This window comes from Sciurus vulgaris (assembly GCF_902686455.1).
Source record: "Sciurus vulgaris genome assembly, chromosome: 1".
Classification (NCBI taxonomy): domain Eukaryota; kingdom Metazoa; phylum Chordata; class Mammalia; order Rodentia; family Sciuridae; genus Sciurus; species Sciurus vulgaris.
In genome coordinates, this window is record NC_136461.1 from 196,502,237 (window position 1) to 196,515,535 (window position 13,299).

General features: G+C 48.3%; 1 protein-coding gene across 9 annotated transcripts in view; it reads right to left on the reverse strand.

The window, feature by feature from the left end:
- MTSS1 (MTSS I-BAR domain containing 1) overlaps nt 1–13,299 on the reverse strand; it is a 156,214-nt gene that overhangs the window by 75,703 nt on the left and 67,212 nt on the right. The window contains exon 1 of one of the 9 annotated variants that reach the window (XM_079137527.1): nt 1,229–1,742. The exons of the other annotated variants lie outside the window; for them this stretch is intronic. Within the exon in view, the coding sequence (XP_078993653.1) occupies nt 1,229–1,304 (76 nt within the window). The 5' untranslated portion in view covers nt 1,305–1,742. Of the gene's footprint in view, nt 1–1,228; nt 1,743–13,299 lie in introns of those variants that run through there. 9 annotated transcript variants of the gene reach the window in all.

Consider the following 13,299-nt stretch of genomic DNA (forward strand, 5'->3'; position numbering starts at 1 on the left):
AAGTCATCCAAAAATAAGCCTGGAATAAGAAGAGTCACATCTGAAACAGGAAGGGGATCACACCCAGGCAGTCCATTTCCAAACCTCCCTCCCCAGCGGAGATCCGCTCCGTGGCCCCGGTCAGGAAACGGCTGCGATGGATAAGCAGACACCTGCTCCGGGAGGACAGCGGGGGCCACAGAGCTAATCACCGCAGCCAAGCGTGAAGCTCCCCACTTAATAACCAGGAGCCTTCTGAGGAGCACCCAGCACAGCTTAGCAGCTACCACTTCAGCCAGGACAAAGGACGGTGACAAAGACCCCGAGGCCACAAAAGAATGGAGAGCAGAGGAGGCAGCTTTCCTTCATCACTGGTAATTACCACTCTAAGGTTACGAAATAAACAAATGGAAAATGTCATTTCGGAAAGACAGAAACAGGCCCCATGAGGTGAAGAATTTTAATTAATTGGGAAGGCCAATTTGAATTCATCAAAAGGCTGAACTCGCAAGTATTTACTATATGTTTTAATGACAAAAAAAAAGCACTTCTATTTTTTAAACACATAAATAGTAATGAGCAAGGTTAAAAAGGTGTCAGCAGGCAGAGGCCTGGGAACACCTGCTTTAAGGAAGATGGAAAATTCTCACAACAAAGTGTCAACGGGCTGTAGCATCATTCCGTTAAACACACTCTGACAGCACGTACCCACTCACATTTCTTAGATTTCTATGTGGTGCTATGGCTCGTACTAAGTGTCAGTAAACTTAGAATCCAGATGCCCAGCCTGATGAGACTGTTGCTGCATGTCTGGCCCCAATAACTGTGAATGGCAATAGTGAATGAGATAAGCAGCATGAAGACAAAGCAGGGTGATGAGACCATGGCATCGGCTGGCATTTAATGAGCACCTACTAGGTGCTTTCACAGAATATTTCCTCACTGGAGCTCCGCCCTCAAGCTGTGGTGCTGGACAGGAGCTGTTCCCATTTCAGAGACCAGGAAACTGAGGAGCTGGCTCTCCTTGGGGTGCACAGCTAGGAGAGGGGGTCAAGCCAGGACAGGACCCCAGCTTTCTTGACTCCAGGCTCACTATTCTTTCACTCTCTCGCCTGCTTCCCACCAAACAGTCGAGGCAAGGCCCAGAAATGCAGTACCTCCAGCTCGAGTGAGGACTACAGGACTGTTTTAAGAAGTTCAGAGCCAGAAAGGGGTAAAAAATGCCACATGCACACCTCAAACAATTTACCTTCAGCTATGCCATCCTCAATCACATGGTGAAGGCCAAGGTCTTTTCTCCCGAGTATGGAGCTTCTGATTGGCATTCCATGGCTTTCTAGCAAAAACCAACCCCAGCTGCACACCTCACCAGGCCCAACCTCAGCTCCCTTCCAGGAGGACCTCCCCACTGACAAAGGGAAGGATGCTTCTAGGTTTTAACCACCACTCACACGATGTGTCTCTGTCACGCCCAGAGCAACAGCAAATTTTTTTAGTAAGTTGTTTCTAAGTCTTTCCAAAACACGTAGCTGAGTTTTCAGAAAAACAACTTCTCTTTTCACACTCAAATTTCGTCAGTTTATGGGATGTCTTATTTAATTACATAATCACCAAAGGAAGCACAAGTGGCAAAGACAAGTTTTGGGGAAAAAAACACAATGGACCCACAAGCACAGAGCAGAGCTGGTGGTGGCAGACAGGGAGGGGACAGAAAGGAGTAGTCACTCTGGCCAGCAGAGGCCAGGTAGGAAAGCTTCTACCTCCCGCCCCAACACACACACCTATGAGAACCTGAGGCATTTCCATCAGAACACAAAGCAATGTTAGAAGAGGAAAAAGGAAAAAGGCATGACAAACCCGGGTTCGAGTCACTATGGCGAATTCAAGCTCTGGCCCTCTCTGTCAGTAGCTTACGTTTAAACAGTACTCCAGGCCTCGCAGCACAGACCGCTCAATACAGGAGCTCTGGCCTATTCACTGCAGGTGCCTCTCCATCAGAACCTGGCAATGGGAGGGAGGGAAGGAAGGAAGGAAGGAAGGAAGGAAGGAAGGAAGGAAGGAAGGGAGGGAGGGAGGGAGGGAGGGAGGGATGGATGGGTGAAAGGAAGAAAGGAAGGAAGGGAGGGAGGAAAGGAAAGATGAATGGAAAGAAAGATGAATGGGAGGAAAGATGGAAGCATGGATGGATGGATGGATGGAAGGAAGGATGGATGGAAGGAAAGATGGATGGATGAATAAAGGAAGAAGGAAGGAGGGAAGGAAAGATGAATGGAAGGAAAGATGTATAGATGGAAAGATGAATGGATGGAAGGAAGGATGGATGGATGGATGGAAGGAAGGATGGATGGAAGGAAAGATGGATGGTAGGATGAATGGAAGGATGGATGGATGGAAGGAAAGATGAATGGAAGGAAAGATGTATAGATGGAAAGATGAATGGATGGAAGGATGAATGGATGGAAGGAAGGTTGGATGGAAGGAAGGAAGGAAGGAAGGAAGGAAGGAAGGAAGGAAGGAAGGAAGGAAGGAAGAAAGGAAGGAAGGAAGGAGGGAAGGAGGGAAGGACGGATGGAAGGACAGATGGAAGGGAGGAAGGATGGCCTGGTGGTAGAACTGTAAAAATCCTTTGGTTTGGTAACCTGCTTGGCTAAAAATGAATCCTGGAACTGTATCCTGAGTCAGAGTTTTCTTCCCCCAAAGATGAAAAAATTCTCATTTTATCAAGGAGTATGGAGAGACCAGAGTAGGGACAAAATAGAAAGAGAGAAGCAGAAGCGAATTAGGAAAGCATAAGTCCCAGGAGTCGAACAAAAGACCTGGCTCCTTGGTGGCTCACCAATTTTCCCTTCTCCCTCCAAGTGCAGTCGTGAGCACAGGGCACATTAGAACGAGCATGAGTTTACGTCAAGGCACAGAGGAACTGACTGAGAGCAAAATCCAGCATGAAGATAAATCATTTACCTTCAGTTTTCAATAAACAGCAAGTCTCACTGAGGTAAAGGGGAAGCTGTTTCAGAACGACAAGCTCGTGGGTCTGGTTTCCAGCATTTAAATTTCATTAAATGCAGTTAACCAGAAAGATATTAAACTCTGAAATGAGGCAGATGCGAGATACGTGCCTTCAGTGGCAGAAGTGACAGGCCTGAGCTCAGCCCATTGAGTCCCCTCCGTCCCCAAAAAAATGAACCAATCGGCAAATATGGCTTTTACTCACTCTGTAAGTTACTGGTGACAAAATCTCCAGACCTAGAGAGGACACTGAACTCTGGGGAGAGAAAATACACCCATTTTAAGCAGGAAGAGCCCGAAGTCAATGGTCCTTCTCACCTTCAGCTAATTCCTACCTTTCTTCCAACAACCTACCTGCAGCCCAACTAAGTTTTAAAACTATTAGGTCACCAGGCTTGTCCTTGCTGGTGACACACTCCCTGCCCCACCCACCTGGGAAATGGGAATCTCTTAAGGCAGTTTTTCCTTCAGGGTTCTTCAAGGCAATGTGAAAGCAGTGGTCACTGGAGGACCAGGGATAAGAAATGCACAGTGACACAGGAATGCCGCTGGGCCTTAGTGTTTCTGCAGTCATGGAAAAATGATTACAAATGAGCAATAAAAAAACTAAAGCCCGGACCCACAAGGTGGGTGTTAAACATCATAGATATATTTAGAACAGTACACTTTCACACCGTTAAATGACACGTGTGTCTGTGCGCCTGTCAATACCAGAAGGACAACAATAGTGTCAGGTATTTGCAGATAGTGAATGCTAGGTATATTTTATATATTTAAAAAATGATATAATTCTTTTATATAATGGTTCAAGGTTTTTGAAATTCTGTAGGGAGAATTTATTTACTTTAAAATCAGAAAGAAAAAAAAAAAGTCATGATGAAAAACTTTGCCGAGTGAGAGTGTGAGAGATGGGGAGAGAAGCAGCACCCTGGAGAGATCCCCTGTGGTCAGCCCAAGTGAATGAAAACCAGAGGGGAGCACACCACTCACTGCTGATGCTGGAACAGAGAAGCAGCAGCTCCCCTTAGTTCTGCGGCTGGAGCTGCATTAAGCCTGCAGTCATTTCCTTAAGACCTGGGCACATGGGCATTGCTGATTTTCACGTATAACATTAGCACACTTGTGTGTGTGCACACACACACACACACACACAAGCTGCCCAAACATCAAACTGCATTTAAATGCATGAGCAGCACAGGAGCCTGTAGCATTTTTGGTTTCCATGGCGACCTTATCTCTGTCTTCTCCAATCTCAGCTACAGATGAAAAAGAATAGGTGCTCCAGTCTCAGCGATCAACTGGCGGCTAGGGAGTAGCAGACCCTGGCAGGATGCTCATTTGCTAAGAAAGAAGTTCTAATTAATTTCTTCACATCAACCTCAATGGATTTTAGAGAATAGAGTCTTTGTGTATTTGCCATTGAAGTTCAGAACTGCCTGATTTTCATATTACCAAAATTTAATTTTAGCATCACATAAAAATAATTAACCTTTCTCCGAAGTGAAAGGCAAAAGGAAATTACATTTAAGATTCCAATTTTGCTAACCAGTATCAAAGTCTAAATATTGATGTACTCTTTCCAAATCAGGTTCCTTGGACAGCAAGTGGCAGGCAAGTGTTTTCTAGACGTCACTCTAATGGGCAATGTCAAACTGGAAAACGACCCTGCAGGGGCTGAGAGCAACGCTTTGACATCTGAACACTGCAGACCAAACATTAAAAGAAGCCATAGATCATTTCAAAGGGGATGGGGACGCCTAAGTCATCCGTTTTGGTAATGATGAGAGGACTTACAACATTTTATGGAGCAGTGTCTACCCCATAAGTCAGGCATGTCCCACACCATAATGCTCAACCATAAATGTTTATCAGGTTACAAACTTGACTTCGATGGGCCTCAGGGTCCAAGGAGGAAAAGGCACACCTGACCCAGAGATCTCTTAGGTTAGTGGGTCAAAAGCACATTTTTCAGTGTGTTTGACAAACGAGGAAGCTCTGCCACATGAGGGCTGGCTAGTCCTGTCTTCCTGAGTGCCACCGAGTGCAAGAACCTCGAGATGAACTGACAATGTTCTTCTTCTCAGGACCACAGTGATGCTGACCTCCCATGGCTACGACACAGCCCGCGGCAGCCAGCCAATCAAGGACCTGCTCCTGTGCAACCATCTGCCCCAAACTCATCCTCACACCTGAAGCTCAGCATGATTTTCAATGTGAAGCCCCAACCTGTGATCAAAACTCTTTATCATGAGTTCCCAACAAGCAAAAAGAAAGACCATAACCACCCTGCCATTTAGTAGACGATCTAAGGTCTCAATGGAAATGGCCGAGGCACACTGCAGTCTGGAAGCCTGAAGTATTCACTATGTGAACTGCAATCCCAGTGACTCGGGAGGCTACGGCAGGAGGATCAAAAGTTCAAGGCCAGTCTCAGCAACTCTGTGAGACCCTGCCTGAAAAACAAAAAATTTAAGAGTCCAGACATGTAGCTCAGTGGTAGATGGCCCCTGGGTTCAATCACTAGGGCTACCAAAAATAAATATTTTCTATGTGGCCCTAGGCAGAAAAAGCTTTCCCTTCATGGCACGAAGAAGTTAAGCCTCTCAGAAGAGGCACATGTTGTCACCAGCAGGAAGGAGGCCCTTCCTAAATAACCCACCTGTGTGGAACAGTGGGCAAGAGGGTCAGGGCTCTCGGGGGGAGCTGTGCTCCCTGCTGGTTTTCACGCCCACGAGCCCCTGGGAGCCATGGCACCTTTGCCCAGACCATCAGGCACTGAAACCTCTTCACAAGGTGGTCATGGGACCAGACAAGACAGCGACTACAGAAAGGCCCTCGCACCAGGCCTGCGTCCCCAAGGCACTATACTAGCGCTCAACGGCCCAGCCCCACCGAGGGTACGGGAGAAAGAACGCAGTGGATGTGAGTCACTGTGGCCATCATGCTCAGTCATGAAGGCCCGAGCACCTCGACCTGGACAGATGCCACTCAGCACAAGACTGTGATGCTCTCTCCTTGCTGAATCGTGGAAAGGTAACAGGTGAGGATGTTGTGTTCTCATGCTTGGGGGAAACACTAAACTGTTTCAGGTTGGATTCTCCCTAGGGAAGGTCAGGCAGCCTCCCAGACGTGGAAAAGACCGAGAGCTTAGCCACCCAGAACCTGTCTCCAAACGTTGCATGGGACAGCAACTGGAACAGGTTGTCCAAAGAAAGAGGCCAAACCACACACAGGCCAGCTATACCTTCACAGAGCTTGTGCTTTAAAAGGCTGTGAAATCACACTCCTGTTCTTCTTGCTGTTAGGGCACCCATACATGCTAGATGTGAGTCCAGCACTAACACACAGCAACCCATGACAAGAGCCAGATTATCAGCCTGTGGTGTGGAGTGGGGCCAGGACATGGCCAAATCCTAAGAATGTGCCAGGATGGGGACATCCATGACTCCTCGCCCCTCCTCCAGTCTTCCCGTTACACCCCATCTTCTCTGCCATGTGCAAACCAAAGCCACGTGCAGTTGTCTCAGCCTCCCCACGCACATTAACATGACATTCCCGTGCATCAAGGCAATGGATATGAAAAAACAAATCTCAAAGATGGGATGGACAGGGTTGGAATGTTGTACAGTTGAGAAAACTGAGGCTCAGGGTCCTTGGCCTGGAAGTAAGGATCCATATCCATCCTGATGCCCAGGAAGCACTTAGTAGTTAACACGGGCACTTGGATAACTACTGCATATGCCCAAATTCAAATTCCAACTCTTCCACCAAGCAGCTGTTGATGCAGGACGTCAGTTTACCTCTGTGCTCAAATCCACTCACTGATGAAATGGAAATAATAATAACCTGCCTCCCAGGGTTGTCATGAAGCCTCTGCAAGTTAATGCACTTCTAGTGCTTATGACCGTGCTAGGCACAAAGTGACTGTCCACACGCTGGCATCTGGGACCCACTGAGGTGATCCACTGACTCACACCCGACTCTCTGGACCACGTTTTTCCTTCTCTATCTCACAGTCATTTCACAAACACGATTACAGCCACTTTTAAAATTATGACCTAGGAGTGGCCACTCCTGGATGTCAACGTCAAGGCCTCCACTGACCACAAGCAGCCTCTCTCACAAGGACATCTGGCTTCCGCCGATAACATGCCACCAAGCTGGCTAAAGCACGAGGGGTGACATGCAGACATCTAAAACCAGAATCTGGGCACGCGCAGAATGACCCCATCAACCGTGCCGCTGTGCACCCACGGGGCCAGCAAAGGGAGTCCATGTGGCCATCCTTTGCCACAGATTACTAGAGTTGGGAATGTGTTACATTCAAAGCATTTCCCTGGAGTTTGGTCCCCAAAATTAAGGCTGTGGGTGATTCCAGACTGCCAGAGAGCCCATCCCGAAACCACAGACCCGATAAAGAGCCACGTGAAAGGCTTTGCAAGAATGGCAGTTTCCTCAGCCCTCCTGGGACGCGAGTTTCTGCCCTGTCACACAGTCCCAGCTGACACCTGGCAGGAAAAAATCCTCCCTCCTCAAAAGGAGCCTGTGACCCATCTGAGGAGCTTAGGGACAGGAAAATGCACAGAGCCTGGGTCCTGCTGGTCCCCAGATGTGGGACCCACGACTTGTGCTGGCTGGGCCCACCCTTCCTATGTTGGAGCTGCCACGCTCCAGAAGGAGATCTTTCTCAGAGGCAGGTGGCCATTCCTCACCCGCCAGAGACCCCAACTCTGTCCATGTTATTCTCATTAAAGGACTGTCACTCCCCAATTCCAAAACTCAGTTCTTAGGCCACGTCCCCCTGGAGCCCTTTTTCTGGTTAGATTCACCCAGGTCAACCACCCCAGGGGCTCCCTTCCAACCTCCCCCTCCTGTCACTCATGATCAAAAAAACCCTAACAATTAGAGGGGACCCTGAGAACAGCTACCCCAACTTAGCCTGTTCAGGAATTTCTTCTCTACACCATCAGGGAAAATGTGCTATCTTATTTAAAACAATTGCTTGGTGTGAACCCCGCTTTCCTCCTAGGATGTACAACCCGTGTGACTTTCTGTGAGGATGGTGGAGGACACCTACAGTCAACAGAAGCACCAGATGCATCTTCTACTCAAAGGTCACTACGAACTCAGAAGACTGTAACTTGCTTGCCCTTGGTGCCCACCAGGAAGCAGCTTGCTATCCGGGCTGCAGAAAAAGGGCTCTCTCCCATCACACGAGCAGCGACTTCTCGGGTTATTGACATTCCAGAGCTCCCTGTGGGCAGATGTTTCTGGAACTATCACAACACAACCCTGCAGGGCGGCGATGGGAAGAACAAGTTTCTCAAGGCTCCACTCCGGAGAGGGAGATGGGTCCAAAGCGTCCTGAGCACCAGCTGCTGATAAAATCCTGAGGACGAGAATCATCGCCAAGTGAACTATTCATCTATTTTTTAATGCTTCACCTCTTCTCCCACCTGGTTCGCATTTTAAAGAAACACATCACTAGCAAAGAAAGAACTCACTGTTATGAGGAATGAGAAGCACTGCGGAAGCAAATGTTCCCGTCTCCTCTCTCACGGTCCCTGACCCTTTGCATGGCAATAAGACCAGGTATAAATGTAAGACACATTAATGAATTCAACAGCAGAAAAGCTCTTCCCTCCTCAAAGACCTGCAGAAATGATAAATCAAAAATCTAGAGAATTGCCCGGTGCAGTGGCGCACGCCTGTAATCCCAGCAGCTCGGGAGGATAAGGCAGGAGGATCGTGAGTTCAAAGCCAACCTCAGCAACTTAGCAAGGCCTTAAGAGGCTCAGTGAGATCCTGTCTCAAAATAAAATACAAAAAAGGAATGGAGATGTGGCTCAGTGGTTAAGCCCCCTGAGTTCAATTCTAGTACCAAAAATACATAAATAAAGAAAACAAGAGAACTTAAAGAAAAATGAGAATTTCATTAAGTAAAATTCAAATATTCAAAGGTTCATATTAAAGCTCATGAAGTCTTTTCTCATGTCAAGAACGCTGGCCCTAACCCAGACTAGTCACTAGCGGAGGGTGGGCTCCCTAGCTGGGTACCTTTCTAGGTCTCAGCTGCCTTACGTAGGAAGGGCAGGCATTCCCACAGGACCATTCTTTGAAATGCATAGTAAGTCATACCTATTAACACGATGACCCAGGTGAACAGCCCTCCACCCCATGAAGCATTTTCTGCCTTAGAAAAGAACAACCTGGGGTTCTGATGAGTTTAACAATTTGCTATTATGGTTTAGATGTGAGCTGTCCCCGAAAGCTCACGTCTGAGACAATGCAGGAATGTTCAGAGGTGAAATGATCAGCTCACAAGAGCTCTAACCTGTCGGTGGGATTCATCCACTTGGTGGCTTAACACTTTGAATGGATTCCTGGGTGGTAACTGAAGGCAGGTGGGGCACGGCTAGAGGAAGCAGGTCTCTGTGGGGATTACATTCTGCCCTGGCTTCTATCTCTGTCTCCCCATCGCTGTCTCTGCTTCCTGGCTGCCACGAGCTGACGGCCCTCCGCCACCAGACCCTTCTAGCATGATATGCCTCGTCTCAGGTTGGGAGCAGCGGAGTCCTTCTACCAGGGACTGAGTCTCTCAACTGTGAGCCAAAATAAACTCTTCCTCCTCCAGGTTGTTCTCGTCAGGTGTCTGCTCACAGTCACAAAAAGCTAACACATTTGCATGAGGCCGGAAAGTCAGACAGTAACAGTACAGGACCCTGGCTCTAGTTTTTATGATTTATGAACATCTAACCATTTTGTAATAATGTTTAAAGTTCAACGGGGCGCCCTGTTCCAAATCATGAACCCTTGTCAGGTGAAGCACCAGTCCTTCCTCCCTCTGCTCATCTCCAGCTGAACAGCAGAAGGAACGTGCACTGGAAAATGACGAGGGGTGAGACTTGTAGACCCACAGCTGCCCCTGGCTGCTGGGCTGGCCTGGGCGGCCCTGCCACCTGCACAAACCTGGTCTGCTGGCCCTCCGGGGGAAGTCTGCTCTCAAAGTCACTGCAAATGGGTATAAAGGCAACATCGCAGATGCCAACTGCTATGGCTGGGCCTTGTTTGTCCCTCGAGGGCTCATGGTTAGCAGCTGTCCTCACGTAGCTATACTTGAGGTGATGGGATCTTAAGAGCCTACTGAGAGGTCTGAGGGATGCTGCCTTCAGAAGGGATTAAGGTAGCCCTTGTGGAGCTTAGTTCCCCTGAGAACAAATTGTTATAAAAGGTTCAATCTGACCCCAGAATTGTTCTCTGATTTCCTGTTTGGCTCTTGTTCTTGTACATTCTCCTGCCATCTGCCACGAGGTCTTCGCCAGAGCCAAGCTTAATCGATGCTCTTGAACTTGCAGAGCTGTGGGTTAAATAGACCTCTTTTCTTTATAAAGTTACCTAGTTTCCAGTATTTAGTTATAGCAACACAAAATGGACTCATGTGCCAACTCTGCTTCAGCCACCAACTGGACAGGAGAATGGCACTTCTGGGCATCTCAGGCTTTAGACTTCCTTTCACTGGACTTGGAGGTGCAAGGGATTCCCAAGAGCACAGAGAATCAGATCTACCCTTCCTAATCTCAGTAGATCTGGGAGGGGTCTCCACAGAGCCTCAAGACAACCTTGTGCCAGAGAATGGACTTGATTTGCAAAAGTTGAAGATGAGATTAAAGCTGTATCTGTCTTCCAAGGATTGACCACTGGTTGCACGGGAGATGAATACTCCTTCAACCAACCTGATACAATCTGGAGAGCAAGGTGTGCTCTGATACTGGCACATATAAGGCACTGTGGAACCACCAAAACCCAAGTGAGAAGCTGATGGAGGAAGGAGAGAGAGACAGGGGGACTTGGGAGAAAAGGTGGAAGCTCAGCTGGCCCTTGAAGCGTGAGGCAGAGAGGAGAGGACGCGAGGGAACTGGTGAGGCAGGTGTCGTGTTCCTGGGATGCTGCATCCAGGGTTGAGGTGCATGGACAGAGGTTAGGAAGGTGCGTTCACGATAAATGATGTGATGCTTGAACAACTCCCATTCAGGAGGCTGAACTTCATTCGTAGGCAGAAGAGAATGTTGAACTTGGAATGATGTAAATGTGGGAAGTACAAGCCCATTGGCTGTGCCTCTGTTACTCTTCAGACATTATTGAATTTTCTCATCTCACTTTATCCGTGCGAGAGATTCCCCCATTCTCCAGGAGAGAAAACTCGAAATAAGACAGGCTTACTAACTTGCTAACTTACTTACTAACTTGCTCAAAGGTACCCAGTGGAAGTTGGGGGGCTAGATTATTTGAAGCCCAAGGAAGGGAGGCTGCAAGCAGGGGAACCTGGCTTGGAAAATGAAGTTCTTAAGTGAACTAAGTTTGAATTCCTTATAGAACGAAAATGGAACAAGGAATGGGAATCAAAAGTGTGGATCATGAAGAGGCAGACCTGACCCTCTCTGAATCACTACCCGAGAACCCTGAGACGGGGTCTTTTGCACTGAAAACGGAACCATTCATTCAGAACCACCCCGGAAGCATTTCAACTGCAGGCACCACGCAGACAGGCACTCGGCGATACCAGGAGGCACGGCCAGCCACATCCAGAATGCAGAAGTTCTGGAGGACGAGCAACCCGTCTCTTCAAAAAGCAGTCATGCAAGGCTTAATGATGGGAATACATTCTGAGAAATGCTTGCTCAGGTGATTTCCTCCTTGTGCAAACATCACAGAGCTTATTTACATAAACCAAGATGGCCACAGTGACAATAGGTGAGATGATCTTACGAGTATACTGTTGTCACTGACCAAATGTTACGTGACACATGATTATAAATGGCATTTTTACAAGGGAAGGAGGGGGTGTTATAGCTTAGAAGAAGTTTATGGGATATAGAGACCAAGTCACTCTGGTTTGGATAAGTATCCCCTCAAGACCTACGTGTTAGAAGCTTGGTCTCCAGCCCATGGAGCTACTGGGAGGTGGCAGAACCTTTAAGAGGGAGGTCTGGCAGAAGGAAGTCAGGTCACTGAGAGGGGACTATGGGACCCTGATCCTTCTCCCTCTTTGCACTGGCTGTGAGGTGACTGGGCCTAATCCGCTACATACTCCCACCACCATGCACGGTGCCAAAGCCACGGATGGAAACCTTCTAACCTGTCTGCCAAAATATACCTCTCCTTCTTAACTGTTGGTTTCTCTCGAGTCAATTGGAAAAACTGAACATGGGCTGAAGATGCTAACAAATGCCAGTTAATTGTTAGGACTGCTAACAGTATTATGGTTATGGGTTTTTGTTCCTGTGGTTTTGCAGTGCTGGAGATCGAACCCAGGGCCTTGCGCATGCCAAGCGGAAGCTCTACCACTGAGCTAAGCCCTCAGCCCTCTCCTTTTCCTACGATTCTAGTCTGTGAGTGGCACACATGTAAATTCACGTGGTGGGACAACAGAATGGCTGCACACGCTTTGACTGCAGCATGCAAAAAGGGAGTAGGTGTGTCTGAAAATAAGAACAACAGAAAGTCAGTGGTGGACGAGGCTGGTAATGAATAATGGAGTTCACTGTGCTATTATGTCTCCCTCGGTGTATATTTAACACTTTCCATAATAAAGTTTAAAAATGAACAGAAAGATATTTTACCGTCTTCTCAGCACATATGCTATTAAAGGGAGAGTCAGAAAAGAGCGAAAGAGAGAGAGAGAGAGACTCATTCCTTAGTCACAGATGGACTGGGTGACTGGGTGGGACAGAAGTGACTTTCCTTTTCACTGAGCAACAGAGAGGGCGAGATATGGAGGCAGGTGGCAGGCTAGACGGAGAGGATTCTGGAGTCAGCCCTGAGTCCACCAAAAGGCATATTCATCAAGGGCAGAGACATACAGACCTTCCCTGGGTCCAGACTTACGAGGCACAAGGACCCCAGGTGGCTACCTCCCCACCCAAATCATGAGACTCAGCTCACGCACTCACCCAGCAGGCGGGTGCCGCCCACAAAGCATTCTTCTTGGTGACTCCAAGTTTTCAATTACAGCAAACATCATGAAAGAGAGTCCCTCGTCTGCCGTGGTCTGAATGTCTGCCCCCACTCCCGCCCTCCCCCCCCCCAAACGCATGTTGAAATCCTGATCCCCAGTGCCAAGGGATTCGGCAGCGGGATTCGGTGGTGGGGCCGTTTAGGGACAACCAAGTCCTAAGAGTTGAGCTCCTGTGAATGAGATGAGCGTCCTGATAAGAAAAGGCAGGAGAAAGACGATCTCTGCCTGTCCACCAGGGAGATGCTAGGAGAGAGCCAGCGCGCGCAGGCCAGGGGAGGCCCTCGCGGCACCAGGCA